Below are 20,667 nucleotides of genomic sequence, written 5' to 3'. Positions count from 1 at the left end.
CGAACTGGACGCGCTCGTCTGCTCTTGGTAAGGACGCACAAGAGAAACGCGGTTATCGCACGGCTATGGGACGGCAGTGTTCCGGGCCAGCCGGGAGGTAAAGGGCCATGCTCCGCTGTCGCTTCCCCGGATTTTTTGCATTGTCGAGGACTCTTCTTTTCTATGATTGCAAAGATAACCGTTCGTCAATTTCCATATCGTGTGGGATTGGCAATCATTCTTCTTCACCAACATGTCGGCCACCGTCAATCACACAAGACATGCAGCGGATACGTGCTATGAGCATACGCCCGCGCCGTCTTCCCAATCCCCAGAAGGGCCGCCGAGAGCTCAAAAGAATCGCTGGCGCAGAGCCCGTCGAGCTTGTCTTTCTTGCAGGGCTCGTAAGGTCAGATGCGACGTTTTGCAGCGCGCCCCGTGCGGCAATTGCGCGTGGGATAATCTCGAGTGTGTTGTGGTTAGACGTCGCAATTCCACGTACGTCCAGCTGGTCTTTTTCTTCCGCACGCGAAGCGACAATGGCGTCTCTTCACGTTCAACCTTGGAATTCTTACTAACGCATGTGCCCGATTGAATAGATACTACAGTATGGGTAAAGCAGTTGCCCCGCCTCAAGATACTCTCATCGAAGAAGAGGAAGAGGGAGATTTCGAGACAAAGAACGAGCCATTGGCACAAAACCCCACACGGATAGATTTGACGGATGATGCGATAATACACCCAACACCGATGCGATGCGAAGAAAACGGAGGCGATGCAGCAAGCGCAGGTAAGTGTAGTCCCGGTATTCGTCTACCTATTCATCGTCTAATTCTTCCATTCCACAGATGAAATGCTTGGAGTATTGGCAGCTTCGGTCTGCGACCAGAGTCCAGCTTCCTGTGCAGACACACCGATCCCAGAAGAGACCAACGAGCAACTCCCATCCCAGCCTTCAGCACCGCCCAACTCCAAGCTTTTGGACATCCCCGATTTCATGGATCTACCTGCGTTCATTAAACCCTTATCCACTCGTCTTGCCATCGACGACTTGGCCTTCCTCCATGCGAAAGGAGCCCTAAATCTGCCGAGTCGCGATTGCCAGGATGCGCTGCTATGGTCCTTTTTCGAATATGTTTATCCCTTCATGCCAATTCTGGACCTCGATCAGTTTTTGCAGGCCGTGGAAAATGATGACGGCAAGGCGGGAAAAATCAGCTTGTTATTATTCCAGGCGGTGCTCTTCACGGGTACAGCGCATGTGCCGCTACACCATCTACAAAATGCAGGCTTTACCACCAGAAAGAACGCCCGCAAAGCATTTTTCCAGAGGGTGCGGGTAAGTTTTGCTCGATACCTCGATTCCGTTCAATTCTGACTCGGGCTTTAGTTTTTATACGACTTCAATACCGAAACCGATCATCTCGTCCTTGTCCAAGCTCTGCTCCTCATGACGCTCTGGTACGAGACCCCAGACGAGCATAGAAATACCTGGCATTGGATCGATGTTTCAATTTCCCAGGCTTTCTCCGCCGGCTTAAACCAAGATCCCTCGTGCTTCAAGTCCAGATACTCGCCGAGGGTACAGAGACTTCGCCGACGGATCTGGTGGGCCTGTTTTATGCGCGACCGGGTGGTTTCGCTTGGAATGAGGCGGCCACCGAGGATAAGAGACGACGACTACAATGTGTTGATATTGGAGGAGGCTGACTTCAAGCCCGTCGCATGGCAGCGAGGCACACTGCGTCGCGATATTTGCTCGTACGCTGATGACAAGAAGAAGAGGCATGAACTGGCCTGCTTATGTGTCGAAAAAGCAAAGCTTTGTCGCTGCTGGAGACATTACGTCCGGACACACTACACAATCTTCTCGGAGAATGCCGATAGTGGGACTGAGATATTCAGAGTGCCAAAACTAAGCGACACGGACATATTTGCAGCTTGCAACGAAGACCTCTTGAAGTGGCACAGCGCCCTCCCCGAAAGCTGCAAATACACTTCGCTGATAGATGAGAGCAATGGGGGAGATTCGACCGTTGCTTTGAATCGCACAATCCTACACATGGTTTATTTCTCTGCAGTCGCAAGTCTCCATCGGTCAAGATTTACAGCGTTATCTCGTGATCCAAACGCGTCACTGTTTGAGCAAGAAATGTCCAAACTCTCTATGCAGAATGCCGCAACGCACATCTCCAGCATGGCTGGTGCGATACACAATTCAGGGATGGATATTTTTCTCCCGACTTTGGGCATAAGCATTCTAGTCTCGGCGGCTGTGATTCACCTGCTCGAAATGAAGGGAGTGATACAAGCTGACAAGAAGGCCGCTTTTAAGGGATACCGCCGGTGTATGTCGGTTATTGAATCGTTAAAGGACATGTACGTGGTGGCCGATCTAGCAAAGGACGCTATGGAGTGGGCTTTCATTGAGCCGCTCGGTCACGAACACCCATCAAGTCACTATACCAGCTCGATTATAGAGCCATCTCGCAGCCTAGCGACGAAAAGTACCGAGGCAAAGGAGAACGAGTCGTGCCCAGGACACTCTTCAGCTTCCGATGCCACTTCCTCTCATTTCTCAATGGTTGACGGCGTATTGGTGGAAGGGACATACATGAATGGGTATTCATGGGGGGATTCGAATAAAAAGGTCAAAGAAACTAGTTGCCTGCCTGAGGCCCAGGCAGATAACTGGTCGGGATTTAATATGGAGGAACTTGAAGGGTTCGAGAGTTGTGTCATGTTCAGTGGCATGGAATTGCAACGCAACGATTTCGAAGGAACTGGTCAATAATTTGCATGCAATTTTACAGCAATGATTCAAAAATATTCATAGCTCAAACCATATCGGTAAATACCAGCTGCATGTACGTATTTGATATATATACAAAGTTGAATGTAACTACGTGAGCTTATGCCACAGAGATGGTGTAGGCAGAGGTCTTGAAGACAACGTTGGAGCCTGGTAATACGTTAGCTTAAACGCCTCGTGTGTTCACGGATTGAAGAGCTTACCAGTGAAAGGCTCAGTACCAGCCTGCAGGCTAGTAGCAACCATGCTAGTGCTCACACCCTGGCTCGAAGTGAGGTACTTGAAGAAGAGGTTAAGATCACCGTTGAAGCTGGTGATGGTGCTGCTCGCAACAAAGGAGTAAACAGTAGTGTCACCGTTGGGGCCTGAGTACAACTTCCAGGAAGATCCGGCGATAGTCACCGTGGCGATGGCCGATCCGGTGCTGGAGATGGGTCCCGCGCCGCCGTACGCGGCGAGCCAGATCATAATTTCGTACTGGTTGTTTGCTCCGACGGAGGGCGCAAGCCAAAGATCGTACGCGACGTCAGCAACGACGTTCGATCCCGTCTGACTGCAAATTACTTAGCATTATATCCAGAAAGTCCGGCGAATAACCTACGTCCAAGTCCACTTGGAGGGGATGGAGCTAATGGCTGAGAGCTTCTTGTTGACGTTCTCCAGGGCCACATTGGAGTACGACTTCACCGAGCTCGAACCTCCAGCCCAAGTCCAGGAAGTAGACCACACAACAGAACCCGAAGTGATGGACTCAAAAGTAGTACATTGCGAACCAGAAGTCGCTTGCGCAGCGCCCCAGTTGTTGTGGTAGATGGTCAATCCTCCGGTGGCGAGGGAACCGAAGCTGTCGCACCAGGTCGTGGCACGCTTCTCGAGCGAGGTGGGAGTCGGGGAAGCCGCTGCCAGAGTGGCGAACAGGGCGGAAGCGAGGCACGAGAACTTCATGATGGATTGATGAATGTGGAGAGATGCCAAGAGCTAGAGGAGAGAGTGAGGTTAGGGCTCAAGCTTGACCATCGGCAATAGGCAGAGTGGCTTTATAGAGACAGAATCGCTGAGTGACGATCAATATACCACCGACAAGTCGTCTCTCCTGAGTACCATGTTTATTGAAACGGGAGTTGTTCCTCCAATAACGGCCATGTTTCCAAAACAAGCCCCATAATGAGCTCCCAAAACCCGGTTCATCCTCCACCTCCAACGCACCGCTATAAATTGTACCTGAAACGACGATCCGACGCGAGGGCTTTCTGTGGGGTGCATGCGTCATCAGTGCTGCTATAATTGCGTGGAACCGGCCGGCGGCCCGCCAAGACGGGCAATTCCCACCAATTGAGGATATTTTGGATCAATTCCCCTACCGTGGAGTCGGTCACCCGCGCGTTTCAGCGTTTGGTGTTCGGATGACTAGGCTCCGCGGCGCACAGGTCGCTTCCGAGGCTCCAAATGGGGCGTGTAGTTGGCTGATCTTTCCCCTATGTGAAGGGGATTTAGTTTCTTTATTGGTCCGGTTGAATAGGGTCATCATTTAGGCGGCTGTTTAACCTAGTGTGAATTCTGATGACGATAGCTTCATGAGACCTTGATGTTCATTTTCAAATCTACATTGAGACGACCTGGTTGGAGCGGAAACAATATTATACTAGCAATTGAGCCGGTAAGACTTCCTGGCTTATCCAGCAGTCTAGGTTAATCTCCGCTCTACTCACACGTATCCTATTGGTTTACAAGTATATTAGCATGACGAAAACATCCACGGACCATTATGAAGAGTTAGATGGGCGAGTAAAATGAATGGATAGAGTCCCGTTGTAGGTTATTGTGTTCTAGTGCGACAAGATACTGCCGATGTGCCCCTACTATCTCCGAGGTACGTAAACAATAGGATGTAGCATGAGGACCACTGGCAATGAGCGTTTCGACCGGTCCTCCTCAACGGGCGGTACTTTTTAGGTGCCCCCGTGTGGTCTACGCATATGCCGTACACGTCAATACCATTCCGGCCACCACTCTCCATCTAGCATTGGTCTGTAACTGGTTGACGCTGGTGTCTCATAAGGTAGGCTACGTGAGGGGGTCCTGACGTGGACAATAATACACCAACGAATTTGCGGGGCTTGTTTCCTCCATGTGACCTCCGAGGTCCTTTCCGCGTCTTGAAGCGCGACTGAGGCCAATAACGAAAGATGTTATATGCGACTCGCCAATTGGTGAACCGTGGCTGGTCAAGCTCCTAGCTAAGATCTGATCGGGCTGCAGAGCCAAGCCATGCAAGCCAAGACATACAGGGTCAAAAAGCCCGGCATATTCCACCGCCAGTAGGACAAAATAATCAAGCTAATTGCCGCTCTGACGCAATGGCGTGACTCGTATTATTGTCTCACATTTCTTCACCACCCACACCTATGTAGACTGGAAAATATGGCAAGCCCTCGTAGTGAGGGGAAGTCCTCCTTCCCCATTCTCTCACACGCGATCCCATCTTTGTGTTCCTAGAGCTCGTAATTTCTCTCCCTTAACCATGGGCTCGATCAGCAATATCAGCACGTCTTCTTTCGAAAGGGGTCACTATGAGTGGACGTCGCTCTGTGATAACCGAGTCCTCTATGCCACTATAACCCTGGTTGCCCCAGGTGTGATCTGCCTTCTGTGGTTTTTTGTGTCGTACCATATATCTCCTCTTAAGAAGTACGCAGGTCCTTTCCTCGCAGGTATGCGTCCTCCTTTCCGCATTACCTCATTCTAGCCTAGTGACTGCCCCCGCCAGCTCATTTCGATAGGCTCGGCCGTAGTCATCATCCCGCTAACAGGGAAAAGGATGGACTAACCTCTGGCGATTGTCGCAAGTCATCTCTGGAGACTACGCGCCGCGCATCAAAAGACTCCACGACAAATATGGCCCCATCGTCCGGCTGGGTCCAAACCTTTTAGACCTAGATTTCCCTGAGCTTTCTAGAGTCATTTACAGCACCGACGGCAAGTGGAAGAAGGCACAGTGCACCCCCATGACCCGCACAAAACGTGAGCTATTCTAACACTTTCTTGCCATATCCCATAGACCGACTTTTATAAGAACAGCAGCTCTATCGTGAATGGAAGAATTACCTACCACATGTTTAGTGAGACGGGCAATGTCGAACATGCCCGGCTGAAGCGCCCTGTTGTGCGGCACTACACTGTCCCGAGTGTGAGGGCAATGGAGCCGCACATGGACAAGGTCATTCAAGACTTTTGCGACCATCTCCAGCAGCGTTTCGTTGAACCCAGAAAAATCTGCGATTTTGGCAACTGGCTCGCTTATTGTGAGTACTTCTTTACTACCAGAAGGATTTGACCAACCCTCTTCTAGATGCCTGGGATTTTCTTGGCGCCGTAACTTTCAGCAAGAAGTTCGGATACATGAAAGAGGGCCATGACTTTGATGGTACTCTTGCGATTGCCGATAAGTCGATTGACTACCTTGGCCTATGTGGGCAGATGCCCTGGCTAGACTACTGGCTTGATAAAAATCCCATCTACCCTCTCGGTCCCCCGAATATCTCGAACGTCACCCGCATCGCCATCGAGAATATGACAGCTCGTTTGAAGGGTGACGACAAGGATTTTGAACATAAAAAGCCTGACTTTCTTCAATATTTTATTGAGTCTAAGGAGACACATCCTGAAATTGTAGATGAAGCCACCATTGTGGGCTATCTTCTCCTGAACCGTGTGTTTTTATTTTGAAGTTGTCTAGTCTCTTTACGCTATTAGACCCGTTCTGAAAGACTGCTGAAATCGACTACCAGTTATTGCCGGCGCTGATACAACCGCAATTACTATGCGGGCCCTTTTTTACCACTGCTTGAAAAACAAGCGCATCTGGACCAAACTCCAGACTGAAGTGCGTGCCAATCTCGCAGCAGGCATATCAGCACCATACGCAACAACCCGCATCCTCCCATACCTCGAAGCGGTCGTCAATGAAACACTGCGCTACCATCCTGCTGTGTCCATGACAATGGAGCGCATCGTGCCACCAGGTGGCTTAACCCTACCAGACGGCTCAGTTGTCCCGGCGGGTTCCTTTGTCGGCATGAATCCATACATCGTGGGACGCAATAAAGGCATATTTGGCTCCGATGCCGATGAGTTCGTACCTGATCGCTGGCTCCAGATGGATAGCGAGAGCGACGACGAGTACAAAGAGCGGATGCAGCGCTGGGGCACAGCCAATTTGACCTTTGGTGGCGGGTCGCGGATCTGCTTAGGGCGAAACCTGAGCATGATGGAGGTGTATAAAGTTGTGCCTACGCTAATTGCCACGTTTGACATTGAGCTGGCTGATCCAGATGAAGAGTGGTGGACGAGTTCCCGATGGTTCTATCGTACAAGGGGCGTAGTCTGCAAGCTCAGCCCTCGAAGCGTAGAGTAGATTCAGCTCTAGGTTGGGCAAAGGGGAGCCTGAAGACTGACTTGAAGGATTAAATGCACATTACGTTGGTAAGGAGTCTTGCTGAAGTAATAAAAACAGGCTCGGGGTTCCACCCAGCTGTATGGGCTCCGAAAGTTTTACCACGCTCGTCAAGATGAGAGTGGCAGTTGTCAGTCCCGACATCAACATATCGCCCTCGATCCCCTTCCAACGTAACTCAGGTCGCTTGGTTACTTTGAAACCTAAGTGTCTGAAAGGTTCCATCTGGATGCTGCCCCTTGCCTCTGCTCAGGAATATTCAACACCATCCTCGGGATTTTCAACGTAATTGCTCGAAAATCCACAATGTCCGAGTGTGTCATCTCCGTCTCCGTAATGCCCCTTTGTCACACCCCATTTCAAACTGGCCAGTGACTCCTCCGGTCGTGCAATATCATCGCTATAGTGACAAGCTGCTGCAATTGCTAGGCTGCAGCTCCCAACCACCGGCATAGCAGTTGGGAGACGACGGAAACCAGTAACTCCCAGAGCGCTAGCCATAATGATTGATGTCCCTATGATAAATATCATGGGAGCAAGAGAAAAACCGCATCGAACATACAGGTAGTCGTCTGGCGTCCCGGCGGCAATAAGAAAGATGCTTTGTGACAGCAGCCAATGGATTAAAATGGATGCAATAAGCAGGGGTATACCCCAGCGGTATGGCAGTTGGAGGAAATAGCGAGATCGTTGTTCCCCTTTCGGGTTCGAGGACACTCGCACCCCGCGTCGTTTCCAGCCAAAGTCGCTCCATTCCTTCGCAGCCAACATGGCAGTGAATAGCGCGTTGCACTGGAAGTAGAGGAGCGAGAAGAGCAGTTGTGGGAGGTTGGCAAGAAATACCATCCAAACGAGTTGTCGCGAAGAGTTTTTGATAAGTCAGGGAGACCTACCACAACTGCTGTCTCCGACACAGCTCCGAAGCCTAATTCCCATATGGCTCTAAGGTCATGAGGACCAGCAAGCTGCATAAGGCCTCGTACGAAAAGAAATATCCCAATTCCGAGGAGAACCGAGAATCTAATACCACGAGGTCAGCAAGGGATCCTTGTTATGCTTCCTGTGTCTCCATTGATCCAGCGATTCAATGATGCGAATAGGTATGCACTTACAGGGATACACTCGCTATCCAGCGACGACGACTCACGGCCGATGCCCACCGCTGCCGTACTGAAGACCACCGACGAGGGCCATGCCAGTGCTTTCGGGATCTCTTTACGTCCTTCGCTGATACTAGGCAGCTACGGGCAGTAAACTCGTCAGGAGAAGTCAGGAACGATTCGATAGCGTCCCCCAAGACCAAGATTATCTCGCGTGGCGGAAAAAATGCAGTATATAGCATGACGCAAACTTTGATGGCGTTCGCGACGATAATAAATGCCATGATGGTCGTGTTGAAGTGAAGTTGACACTCCTCGGGTTCCCGCCTGCTAAGGCAGTATTTTACTCGAAGTCCACCAAATGGACTCCACTCGTCGGCGTTCTTTTTCATGTCGGGCAACATACTGCGACAAGATTTGGTGCAAGTATCCATGTTCGGGCTGCAGATCCATTCGTAAATCTCCACCACGCACCAATCGCCGCCCCTTGACAAGGTAGAAGATGATTGTGACACGGGTATGTCTTGAAGTTCCGGATAGGGGCCCGGCTCTGTAAGGAGCAAGACATCGCTTCGCTTCGCTTGAAAGGCCGTGGCATACGCGCTCATGCAGTCGACATTCGACAATCTCTCGAGCTTTCCAGCTCTGCCGAGTTCCCAAACCTCTGCGAGGCGGAACCCTTCACCCTCCGGCGCAAACTCTTTGTACTTTGCACTTCTTTCAATCTCGGCAAAAGGTCGAGAGAATATTGACATTGTGCCGTTGGAGGTATCTTGGAACGTGAAAACTTCGTAGTCGTAAGTTGAAATCGACGTGAAGATGGCAGAGTTGTATCTAAAACTTGTTAATCTTATATCTAGCGCCCAACACTATGCATACCCACAGTATATGAAGTGGAACTGATGATATCACGAGAAGGCACCAGAGAATCCCTCTCTTCTTGGGTATTTTAGCCACATTGTGAATGCTGGGGACTCCAATGTCCAGCCACCTCCCTCGTGAGTGGAATGTTTGGATATCACCGCGGGTCGGGGCAATCAAACATTGCATGCAATAGTTGCTAGCGGCTAAGAGAATAGAGCTGAAAATGTTGATGCACAGATGGATGGCAGTATTGAGGATACTGTTCGTATTGCATGACCCTGAGTGCAGGACCCTGAGGTCGCTCGTTTCGATTTCCATGGGTTCGCTATAGTAGTTCTCCTTATTAGGATCTTCCTCGTGGAAGTTGTCGCCGAATCGCTCCTTTGTCGTTGACCATATAGTTACAGAGAGGTTCAGTAATAGGACTGCAAGCGAAAGGGACGCGCCCATGGTCAGACTAAGCTTCCATCCAGATGGTAACTTGGCGCGGAGAGGATCGAGCTTGTTTCGGACATCCGAATCAAATTGAGGCTTGCGATCAGGTGTGCCATCTTGAAGTGGTTCGTGAGAATACATCTCTTCATTGGCTGCCATTGGTACTAGTAGAAAGATGAGTTCAGTGACAATATCGCAAAACGCTTCATCCGACGAAAACCTCGTTTTCTCCCTTCAATGCGGGGGGATTGAATTCGAGGTCATCAACCCCTCAGCTTGATTTTTACTACGCCACCACAACCAGAGGCTACCTATTGTCCATATTTTCTCTTTCCTCCCCGGCATTTTTGCCAAGGCATGTGGCGGCGGCCAGGCTGTTTAGAAGTGCAGAAAACATGAGATGTGTCCCGTCGCTCGACGGCGAGGCGGAGACGACCGTCGTTGGCACCAATCACTACGAAGTTGCTTTGTGCTGAGGCACTCAATCAGATTCCATGTGCGACGCGAAGCTGACACCTTGGCATCACATCACACATACACGACAGTTATTAGCGTCTCACGGCGAGCTAAGAACCCTCAGCTCTCAGTTATGTTCTTGGTCAACCTCCCTGCATATACGACGAGACTTGAGTGGGTTGGTCTGATTGGCACATTTTCGAAGATCCTTCAAGCGTTCGAGATCTTTTTCTTGCTCACCGACTTTGCATCTCCGTGTGACTGCGGCCGCCGCACAGCCCCTGCACATTGCTGCCAGATCGCTGCCCAACCGCCGCAATGGATTGTCTCACAATACATTCGAAACTCGTGTCAAGCTCATCTGTACATGGACAGGTGATAATAGCGAATGAAGGCACAAGAAAAGAAAGGCTAGCACACTATTTCTCCTGAGGGTTGGAAAAACGTAGTCGCTAAGTCCGTACTACCTCCAAAATGTCATAAGTTAATGACTAGTTCACGGATCTACGCTCTCGCAAGCTAGGATCTCTAAAGGGTCTAGCCCCTGCCGGACCATCATCTACGAAAAGGCGAGCCGCGCGTTAGCGACACGGGCCGACGTCAATGTGGGCTAAGAATCCGTCTTGTTCAACTACTATGGACTGTGGCACTTGATGGCTCGTGCGAAGTAAAATGGGTATCCCGTCAGATTGTCTGAGAGCCCAGGGTCAGCGAATAATGTTGTCGGTTACCTTTGAGACCGGGCCTATAAGTTTATTTTCAAATCGGAAATACTATTCATTCTTGCCTTTCGCACCCGAGACATGTGAGGATAAGTCTGACGGGCTAATTAAAGGGAGCAAAACTCGCGTCATAATGTAAATCAAGGACCGTCAGTCATTGCCTAATAAGCGTATCAGGATGCCGAGTAAACACAGCTATGATATACCCGTTCAGAGTACCAATACTTACGCCACATTAGAGAGACCGTACGACCTCCTCCCCAATATAGTTCTGATGAGCGATAATATGAGTATTTTTTTCTCAGGCAAGGGACCTAATGTTTTAGGAGGACTGAGAATGGTTGTGAGGTTAATGTTGCGGATTGGGAGGAATCTTTGTATAGGGTAGGTTGGACTTCCTTGGAGTGGAGGAGATCAGTGGAGCCGAATTTCCCCACTGTAGGTATTTACAGGGGACCGTACTGTTATCCACCGCTGAAGATCACGCTTGTGTCTCACTGTATTACTACTCCCCCTGTGATGACCTCCCGGACTTGTTGAACTGGGATATGAAGTGGGATGAGCTGGGTGCGATCATGTACTGACCAAGTTATTGCAACTGTTGATGGCTGTACGGACGGATCCGGGCAACTTAGCGTAAAGGATCGTCTGGAGTTCTGCCCTAAATCACCTAGATTTACTCCTAATGCCATCCGCGGATATGAAATACCCGTGCCGATATCTGCTTGCGCGCTAGGTTTCCCGTGATCGCTAAGCTCTGCACTGACTATTTGCAACTAGCTTCAGTGTAACCCGACTATCGGTAACAAGCGCTCCTTTCTGTCGTGGCGAAGCGGTCCGATGAAGAGGTCCAAGCGAATATTCGCAATTCAGGGGCAGCCGGATACAGACCCGGACCATGTCTTCCTCCGAGGCTTGTCGAGATTCTACGCTTGAGCTACTAGCTGCGCGGATCTTGGCTTCAATTGGCTCGTTGGTGCTGGCGGCTGAGGCATCGCGGCTTGGCTAGCAGGGGTTTGGGGCTGGCCGAGTCATCGCCTAGCCAGATCCGAGGTTCCCCATGGGGAATGCAGTCATGATCGATTCAGCGGAGTCTGACTCGAATCGAGAGATCTACGGCTTCATCTCTTAGCCAAACGATGCCCCTGCGTTGGTAATCTGCAGCAATCACATGCATTGGGCCCTTGTAGCCGTCTCAATTCTCTGTTTTCATGGGCGTGTCCCGCATTTAACCTTCGAGGCTCGCTGGTTCTTCTCACTTACTGACTCTTCCTTTGCCTTGGTGCGTGGTGTTGCTCGCTCTCGCCTTGACCATGGCCAGCCACTACAATGTCACGGCGGCGAAGCAGGCCTTTCTGGACCACATGGCCGATGTCGCTGCATCTCAGGACCTCCACCAGAATCAGGCGCCGCGGGTCAGACGAACGGCCATTGCAGTTACGTCGCTAGCGGGAATGTTTGTCGTCCTACGTCTGTTGGCCCGCTTGAGGCAGCGGGTATCATTCCACACTGACGATTGGTTGATTATCATGTCATTCTGGGGATTGGTGGCCAATCTAGCCATCACTCTTGTTTGTACGTCCCCATTTTTCATCTCATCATGCATCCTCGCTTACATGAAGACAGTGCTGCATCAAGGTTTAGGCCGACACTCTGGAGCTCTGACTCTGGCGGAGACTCAAATACTTCTCAAGGTGAGTAATACGTCCTTGCTTTGATGTCTCAGTTATATTTACACTAATATAGACGCTTATCGGCGCCGAACTGCTCTATGTATATGTCTTGGGCCTCCTCAAAATGTCGATTCTCTTTTTCTACAATAGGATCTTCCCCGTTAGAGACATGAAGATCGGCAGTCGCATATGCGGTGGCGTGACCCTTGCCTGGACTCTTGCTTGTACCCTGGCAGTGTTGCTCCAATGCCGCCCGATGACGAAGATGTGGGAACCTTGGCTCCAAGGAACTTGCATCAACACATTCGTAATGCAACTCGTTGTTTCGTTCCTAAACATCCTCATTGACTCATCCATACTCTTACTCCCCATGCCGCAAATCTGGAAACTGCACATGAAGACGTCTCAGAAGATCTCCTTGATTGCCATCTTCTCGGTAGGGTCTTTTGCTGTTTTTACGAGCATCTTCCGCTTTCGGGTTTATTGGCTATACGATGGTGATGACATGTCCTGTGAGTCGGACCTGACCCTTCAACCTTTCTGTTAGCTGACTTTGGGGTAGATACGCTGGCAGAAGCTTGTTCATGGAACATAATTGAGATTAGCAGTGGCGTCATGTCAGCATGCCTGCCGAGTCTGGTATGTTGCGTCCTCCGCCAACATAAATCTTCGTCGTGCTAACTGTTGACAGGGCCCATTGATGCAAATATGCTTCAAATCATTTTACTCTTCATTCCACACGGAGAACACTGCTCAAACAAGAATACACATGGGAACCATTAGCGGAAGAAATGGCAATTCCAATCGCAGCAAACAGGCCGGCACATCAGTCGTGCCCCTCGACGATGATGCTATCGACATCCCGCCTCCCACTGCTGCATCATCAACCCGCGGTGGAACGTCATCCTTCAAAGAATCCAATGAGTTTCATCATGGTGGCGCACATTCATCCACTGACGAAATTCCACTGAGAAGTCATGGCAGTACGGGTCAATCCTGGTAATATGTGGTTCTGTTGGGTGCGGCGGCTGGATTCTAGTTCATGGGTACAAAAGACGGAGTTTTATTGACGAGCTTGAACGTTCATAATTTTATCATTTTGCGAGTTAAACTTTATCATTTTTCCCCGTGTAAGATATTCGCATTGTTGGCTAATGGCCTCTGAATAATTGAGTAGCAATACAAGGCGGGTCCGGGATACAAGCTGCGATCTTGAGGAGATGTATTGTACATAGCAGTGGGGTAACCTAATCGCCCGCCCTCGAAGCTCTCCAAGACCACGACCTCCCATGTTATACCATAATACTCTCCATCGCTGTGAGGAGGCGATCGGGAATCGACAAGAATGGGCAATGGCCGGCGTCAAGTTGAACGGAAACAAGATCCGGGCCTCCCTGGAGGGACAATTGTTGTTGAACCGGGTAGGGCAGGGCATTGTCTTCGGTGCAGAAGATATATGCAATGGGAATTGAGTTTGCCCAAGGCTCAAAGCCTGACGGGGTTGTGAAGAGCCCCAGTGCTGAGTGTGTCATCTCGGACCATTTCTTTTGAGCGTCCTCGTCAAGATCATTAAACACAACGTTTGGCATCATTTCCGGATTGCCGACCACTCGATCATCCTGTTCAAGGTTACTTTCCAATTTGGTAACTGACTCGGAATGCATTTGACTTACCATCAATTTCATCCAAGGCAGAGGCTGGCCTCCCAGCAGGCCCAACAGAGATTTTCCAGCTGAAACCATAAATGCACTCACAAAGATGACCTGGGAGACACCTCCCTTCAGACCACCTGCTGCTCGAGAGGCTGTGTCCAGTCCTTCGACAGCATTGCTGGCCACAAGACCTCCGGCGGAATGGCAAAGTATTGTAACTCGTTTGCCTTCGTTGAGCAGCACATCCAGGGTATCCCGGACTGCTTTAACATCGTCGGCAAGACCAGCGAGTGGGAGAGCCGTGCCCCCCAACGTCGGGGGGTCAACATATTCGATGGGGTATCCTGCCGATCTGACGATGGAAATGAAGGCTTCCCAGCTTGAACGAAGCTGCCACGCGCCGGGGACGATGACGATTGTTGGCTTGTTTGCTGCCATGATTTTGGGCTGGGGCGGGACTATATTGGCGAAGTGGGGGGATTGGCTGGCCAGAAATGGTATTATTGGTAGAAATGAGCAAGAAACGAAGTCTGAACAATGAGAAGATGAGTTTGTAGCATATATACTAAGAAAGGGACCCGATTAACACGACGTACCGATCAGAGAATACCGTACTTACAGCGAGCGATTACCGGGACTAGGCTGATTGCGCTGTAGCGACGCGATAGCTGGACTCCAGACCGCCGAGTTATGGATCCCCGAGGACATTTAATGGAGAATCTATAACAGCCCACAAGTATTTCAAATGTTAGTTCGAGACTTGCCCGGGTTTTACGGAGATACCTTGTCGTTGGCTCTGACATACCGTTAAAGCAAAGTACCTTAGCAGGTAAATTGTGTCAAATTGGGAAGTCTTGATCTACTATGACCAACAAATCGGGAGAGCTTCCGATGCTCAAGAGCCTATCATTCGCCCTTCTAGGTGGTGATATACTGTCAACAAGCTGATATTTGAAATCCCTTAGCTGGGGACCACTTCTGGAGAGCTCGGCATTCGGCTTGGCCCACGTTGCTGTTATTGGTCTTAAAGGGCCCGTCAATCCAACTTAAATCCGGGTTTCAATGGCCTTTCCGTCACGCCATATCATGGCGCAAGGATCAACTGAGCCTCCACTTTTCCATGTTTCGGTAAGGCTTCCGAGGTGAGCCATGCCGGTATTAACTGCCGGAGACAACTGAGGATCCATGCTCCGAGGAGATATGTGGGGGGCCTCGAGTGGCTAACTTCGAAGAGTATGAGTGATATATTGGCGCTTTGTTCTATTCAAACTCGATGCTCCCATTTCGTTCGTGAAACGTTGCATATTTCTTATTTGGCTGCGTCAATTGATCTGGTAGGGCCATGGTTTGCTTGCCAACTCAGGGATCAGTCCCGGCCAAGCAAAGCCCATCGTCTCCTCTCGCGGTGGAGCTGGATTCTTTCAGGCCCATACCCGCATCGCACACGCGCATGCCGAATTATTGACTGCTATGGACTTGCAACTAACAATGATCCCTTGTCCTTCTCTAGTATCATGTGGTAGGGCCGTCTATCCAAAATGGCTCTTGTCATCTACATCTTGTCGCAGCGGTTGAACTGGTAGAGCAATGAATGCCCGCTCCCGCATCATGCACTAGTCGTGACATGCCTTTTATTTTTGACACTCGAGTTTTCAGAGTACTGGTGGGTTTAAAAGGCGTCTTATTTCTTGCCGTGGTTGCATCTGGAAGTCATGCATATCCTCCAGCCGCTACACGTTTCGTGAGGCCTCCCGAGGGCACTGTAAAGCCGTCGGATTAAAGGGACGACTCCTTGGAGCTCCTGTGGCGGACCGTTCAGCTGGTAGGTTAGATTGAATCAATCGTTTGGCAAACGATTCCCAAATTTGTATTATGCCTCCGAGTGTCCGCTGTGGTTAACTGACCACGACGTCCCCTCGTCGAATGTCTCTCCAGGGTTGGGCTAACTCATCCCATGCCACCGTCAAATCGCACCTCAAGTTGGGAAACGACCTCATTATGTCTTTGGAGCGCTGGCGGCCGAGCTGGTATCGTCCCTATCACCTGGCAGGTATCCAATAACACTGTGATGTATATTGGGATCGTTAATCACAGCCCTCCGGACTATAGAAATCAGGATCAAGCATGCAAAGAGCAGAGTCTCTCCTTGCAGCATAAACTAATCGTAGGCTTCAATAGCTAGCTCTAACTTCAGAGACGGAGATGTTTTATTTATATATTGTCCGGCTTAATTTTATCAAGGTGATGGATGGCAGGGGTTAAGTTTGTGGATAACATCAAATCGGAGATGTCGTCGAATCAAAACCAGCGCGTTAGTTCCCCAAGTATGAAGGATCTCTTATGGGCCCAAGCTTGACAAGACGTGGATCTTAGAGTCTCGTTCCCAGAAAAGGATGATGCTCACTGCTGAGGGACAGTGTATCCACATAGAATGGAGGCCTCACTTCTACCTTATTATGGTACGGACGGAACCGCAAGGCAGCAAGCGCTCCAAAATGAGGATTGGCAAAAGTGCAACGAGCCCTGCGTTTGGAAGGCATCTGCCAAGGAGCTCCGCCTGTAGAAGGACCAGCTTCAAATAGAAAAACATATTGATTGGCTGTCTCGTATCCTCAGCTTTCCCAGCGCGTGCTCGATGCTACACTGGCGCCATAGTAAGCCCATGATTGGCCAGTTGCTTTGTAAATTTGTCACGTCTGTTCCGTGATCCGCGGGCTCCGCCACCGGCTTTTCAAGGACGGAGCTTGGGACTCTTGTTGCGCATTGATGCAATTAACTCGTGTTTAAACTTAATCGTAAGATTAAGCCCCTGAACTCTGAATGAATGTACTTACGATTCGTATTTACGGATTGCAGAAAAAGCACTGCTGTGAGGCATTTTCGTATGGGCTCTCATCTTGAGTGGCTTACTTACGGGCTCGTAATACGAACGAATGGGACGTCGCCGAGCATTGTTGAAACAGCTAGGTACGTCCGTATTGTAAACCAATAACTGCAACTTGCATACTCATCGGGGCTGAGGCCAGTTTCTTGGCAATTGTGATACGGATGTTTAATCTAACCCCGGCGAAGGCTATCCACATGGAGTGAGGCTACCGAATCGGGTCCAGGAATCAGCCTGCACTCGGGACGATCGGATGCCTTTCAACGGCTGCTACCCCAGTTAGCGGTAAGCTGGCCCACAGAGTCGCGAGCTTAATAGTCTATGAAGGATAAACTTGATTCACGCGGGGGAGGGGGGAAGGGGAAAGGGGACGAAGTGCAAAAAGGCAGTCTCCGGACAGGGATCGTGAGCCTTTACCTGAGCACAGCCCTGGCTTACGGCTTGGCGGCGCTCGTTCATGATGTTGAACACGGGGATAGTTATGTATATATATCGGGCAGGCTCGCCCTAAGTTGCCTAACCGTCTCCCAAGCCAGGCCGAAGCATCTCATCAATCGATCTTCATAGACGCCTTTGGTAACGGCGGATTCATATCGGGATGTGGTTCTTCAACAGCAAAACGGCGATTCTCGCCTTAGGTACGCAGCGTGTCGCAGACTAAATGCTTATTAAATGCCAATGAATCACTAGCCCTCTGCCACACCGGCCAAGCTCTCAAGGCGACCATTCTCGCCGACACCAACCGCGACGGCAAAGTCGATGTCGAGGGCACCACCGACGTCAAGGGAAAGGCGACATGGACGACGGCGAGAGGCGCGCTGTTCCTCGCCAACATCGGCGACACGAATGGACGCTGCGCAAAGTCGAAGGCCTTCATCGACAATAAAGACAACTGGGACTCGGGCGAGACGTATCTCGACGAGTGCAACGACGCGTCCGGCGACGTTCAGCGCAACGCCAAATACCTCGCGCCGCTGCGGACCCTCCCCTTCGACAAGCTGAGCGGCGCCGCCAAGGGCACCATCACCGTCACGGACGCCACGGCTGCGAGCAAGGTGCGCATCTTTGTCAAGCAGGGCAAGAAGTGGGCGTTTGTCGGGCCCGAGCACAAGTTCACTTCCAAAGAGCTCAAGAGCGGTCTAGAGCTAGGAATTGACGCTCGCGATGTTCGCCGACCTGGTGGCTGGAATGGCACGGCCGTGGTGCACTTCACCGTGTCGGATGGCTACGAGAAGGCCACCGATTCAGTCGCGCTCCGTGTCGCTCCCGTCCTGACGCACCACCACGCCCAGCTTGCTGAGAGGGTATTCACCACTCGCGACACCTGGAACAACTCCCAGGCGCGGTTCGTTGAGGATCTCGTCGAGAACGTGGCCAACGCCGGCATCGAAAAGCCCGTCTTCATGTTCCAGGGCCAGGACATCTGGACCCAGGACTTCTTCGAGCCGGGCTACACAAGCATCCCCGGACCTAAAGGGCCCATCGCTCTCCGAGTCATGATCCGCTCCGCCCAAGCCTTCCGCATGGCCGGCAGAGAGGTCTTCGAGCGCGTCCGATCGAGCGGGGCCGGCGCCGTGCAGCACCCCGGTAGTGGCTCTACCATCGACTCGATGGGCAACCTGGAGACGATTCCTCCGTATACGCACAATGGGAAGAGCTATCCCGCTGGTCGCGTCATCATGGGCCACTGGGGCACAGAAGCGCCTCTCATGTTTGACTTCCTCAAAGCCCAGGAGAGCCAAGCCCCCCTTGCTCTCGACACGGCCTGGCTGGGCGTCGGCCACGTCGATGAGTTTCTCCAGTTCTTGCCCGCTGACAACAAGCGCGGCTGGATTTTGATGGTCGACAGCCCCCGTGCTGGCCTTGACATGCTCAAGAAGGCTTCTGCAGAGGGCCACGGCGGTGAGAAGGCACTCTCTCGTCCTCGCCTTGCCGGCGAGGACGAGTCGCTGTGTATCCCGCAGCGGACCATTGACGAGGTGCTGAAGCTCGACAAATTCACCGAGCTCAATGAAATGGCCGCCACGCGCATCGAGAACAACATCCAGATCCTCAAGAAGGAGACCGGCCTCACTGACAAGGAAATCTTCCGCGTGCCAGCGCTGTTTTACCTGATCAGTGACGAAGGATGGGGTTGCAACTTGACCAACCCCCCCGACGCCACCCAAATCGCCTCTGCCGCCGGTCCTATCGCTACTGCCGCTTCCACTGAAGAACGAGATATTGTCGGCGGTCCTTCTGCCAAGGTCAAGAGCATCCTCGAGGCAGCCCAGCCTCCGGGTCTGGCACGCCGCCAGGCTATCGTCGACCAGCTTGTAGCCTTCTACCCTGGCGCCATCAACAGCGTCGTGCTGACTGACTCGCTGGTCCTGGCCCCTACTCCATGGGGCCCGATCATTGACGGTTTGGACATTTTTGAGAAGGCCATCTCGGCTGTTTACGCCCAGGTCAATTTCAATGTGACTTACCAGGATGACTGGTTCTCGCATCATACCTTGCAGGGTGAAATTCACTGCGGCAGTAACACGTGGCGCAGTGTGAACAAGAAATGGTGGTGATCGACTGTGCAATCTGTCACATTAGAATTGTTAGAATAGAATGAGGATGTTTTGCCCTATGTTTCGTTAATACGCAGCCATTTCCGGCGTTATTCTACTTCAGTATCCTTCGCATTACTGTCCCAGCCACGGATTAACTATTCATGACATGCTTAACGGGGTAACAACCCATCGGGTCAGTGTGGAGAAACTCCGCCCAATCCCGCAGTGGTCCCCGAGGAGTGATGAAATTGAGAGCTTTGAGGTACTCCCAGTATTCACGGTACCAGCCTGCCAAGTCCCAATCCAGAATGCCGGTTACTTTTAGTTCCATCTCACACGTCTCTTTACCACCACCCTGAATCGGTTCTCAGGAGACCACGATGTTCCGGGGATGCAAAGCGCCGTGTGTCATCACGACGCGATGATCATCTCCCATGGAAGATCAAAGTGCCCCAATCATGGCTGTCATTCTTTTCTTCAGTGCGTAAAAGATAAAGTTGTCGAATTGCGCTTCTGTCAATATTGGCTTGTCGCTCACGCGTTGCTCGCGTCTTGTATCCTGGCATAGGTACTCCTAGTGCGAAGCTTCCTCACTCCAGCCGATCCGATTGCTGTGACTGATGTGACCTGAGCTTTTCAAATATTTGTGAGAACTGATCTCGAACTGAGACCCTGTGTGATTGAGACAGCTCAGGCCAGACCCTCCAAGCGTCACCGCTGGCGCCCGTAACATGAAGCAATATGTCTTGTTGCCACATTGGAAAGCCCCAAGACACCTTGGGGTACGAACATCTGGACATGTTGACTAGACGTACTCGAGGTTCGAAATCTGGTCAACGTCCAAAAACAGGCCAACTTTCAGGGCGATGGAAGGTCCGAGGCCCATAGCGTATGTTGTATGCAACTCGTGGAGTGTCTCTGAGGCCGTCAACTCCTCGTTCAAGACACCCAAGAAATCCCTGGAAGTTGGTCAAAGGGAACGTCCAATGCTTGATTGACATCTCTCCTTTTTGCGAGTCTCAGGACTTGAACGTCTGATGGTCGAATGACCTTGAGAGTTCCATCTAGAGGAATGATATTGGGGGTTTCAGATATTG

The 20,667-nt window shown here is 51.1% G+C and overlaps 7 protein-coding genes across 7 annotated transcripts; 4 read left to right on the top strand and 3 right to left on the bottom strand.

Moving 5' to 3' along the window:
- Nucleotides 1–588: 588 nt before the first annotated feature.
- On the top strand, nucleotides 589–2,782 carry BGZ61DRAFT_559125 (fungal-specific transcription factor domain-containing protein; the record flags this gene model as incomplete). Its single annotated transcript, XM_046255748.1, has 3 exons — nucleotides 589–769; nucleotides 903–1,318; nucleotides 1,370–2,782. 3 exons carry the CDS (start codon nucleotides 589–591, stop codon nucleotides 2,771–2,773), a joined length of 2,001 nt encoding a protein of 666 aa, XP_046097772.1. The 3' UTR covers nucleotides 2,774–2,782.
- Nucleotides 2,783–2,891: 109 nt separating this feature from the next.
- On the bottom strand, nucleotides 2,892–3,736 carry BGZ61DRAFT_538403 (xyloglucan-specific endo-beta-1,4-glucanase A; the record flags this gene model as incomplete). The annotated part of the gene is made up of 3 exons (XM_046254648.1): nucleotides 2,892–2,941; nucleotides 2,995–3,344; nucleotides 3,393–3,736. 3 exons carry the CDS (start codon nucleotides 3,734–3,736, stop codon nucleotides 2,892–2,894), a joined length of 744 nt encoding a protein of 247 aa, XP_046097771.1.
- A 1,576-nt stretch (nucleotides 3,737–5,312) lies between these two features.
- On the top strand, nucleotides 5,313–7,205 carry BGZ61DRAFT_559118 (cytochrome P450; the record flags this gene model as incomplete). The annotated part of the gene is made up of 5 exons (XM_046255747.1): nucleotides 5,313–5,502; nucleotides 5,609–5,781; nucleotides 5,850–6,093; nucleotides 6,141–6,500; nucleotides 6,580–7,205. The coding sequence occupies 5 exons, from the start codon at nucleotides 5,313–5,315 to the stop codon at nucleotides 7,203–7,205; spliced, it is 1,593 nt and encodes a 530-aa protein (XP_046097770.1).
- Nucleotides 7,206–7,493: 288 nt separating this feature from the next.
- Nucleotides 7,494–9,784, bottom strand: BGZ61DRAFT_498602 (uncharacterized protein; the record flags this gene model as incomplete). The annotated part of the gene is made up of 5 exons (XM_046251296.1): nucleotides 7,494–8,036; nucleotides 8,138–8,264; nucleotides 8,357–9,178; nucleotides 9,228–9,533; nucleotides 9,603–9,784. 5 exons carry the CDS (start codon nucleotides 9,782–9,784, stop codon nucleotides 7,494–7,496), a joined length of 1,980 nt encoding a protein of 659 aa, XP_046097769.1.
- Nucleotides 9,785–12,134: 2,350 nt separating this feature from the next.
- Nucleotides 12,135–13,175, top strand: BGZ61DRAFT_365547 (uncharacterized protein; the record flags this gene model as incomplete). The annotated part of the gene is made up of 4 exons (XM_046241623.1): nucleotides 12,135–12,396; nucleotides 12,448–12,515; nucleotides 12,568–13,006; nucleotides 13,057–13,175. 4 exons carry the CDS (start codon nucleotides 12,135–12,137, stop codon nucleotides 13,173–13,175), a joined length of 888 nt encoding a protein of 295 aa, XP_046097768.1.
- A 451-nt stretch (nucleotides 13,176–13,626) lies between these two features.
- On the bottom strand, nucleotides 13,627–14,781 carry BGZ61DRAFT_430754 (Alpha/beta hydrolase fold-1). The gene is made up of 3 exons (XM_046243826.1): nucleotides 14,766–14,781; nucleotides 14,168–14,711; nucleotides 13,627–14,113 (listed from the first exon to the last, which is right to left on the bottom strand). The coding sequence occupies exons 2-3, from the start codon at nucleotides 14,582–14,584 to the stop codon at nucleotides 13,787–13,789; spliced, it is 744 nt and encodes a 247-aa protein (XP_046097767.1). The 5' UTR covers nucleotides 14,585–14,711; nucleotides 14,766–14,781; the 3' UTR covers nucleotides 13,627–13,786.
- Nucleotides 14,782–17,628: 2,847 nt separating this feature from the next.
- On the top strand, nucleotides 17,629–19,606 carry BGZ61DRAFT_509772 (uncharacterized protein; the record flags this gene model as incomplete). Its single annotated transcript, XM_046252023.1, has 3 exons — nucleotides 17,629–17,668; nucleotides 17,721–18,334; nucleotides 18,371–19,606. 3 exons carry the CDS (start codon nucleotides 17,629–17,631, stop codon nucleotides 19,586–19,588), a joined length of 1,872 nt encoding a protein of 623 aa, XP_046097766.1. The 3' UTR covers nucleotides 19,589–19,606.
- Nucleotides 19,607–20,667: the final 1,061 nt, after the last annotated feature.

Source organism: Ilyonectria robusta (genome assembly GCF_021365365.1).
Source record: "Ilyonectria robusta strain PMI_751 chromosome Unknown BGZ61scaffold_28, whole genome shotgun sequence".
Lineage (NCBI taxonomy): Eukaryota > Fungi > Ascomycota > Sordariomycetes > Hypocreales > Nectriaceae > Ilyonectria > Ilyonectria robusta.
The sequence above is the reverse complement of the archived record's forward strand: the minus strand, read 5'-3'. Positions and strand labels throughout refer to the sequence as shown.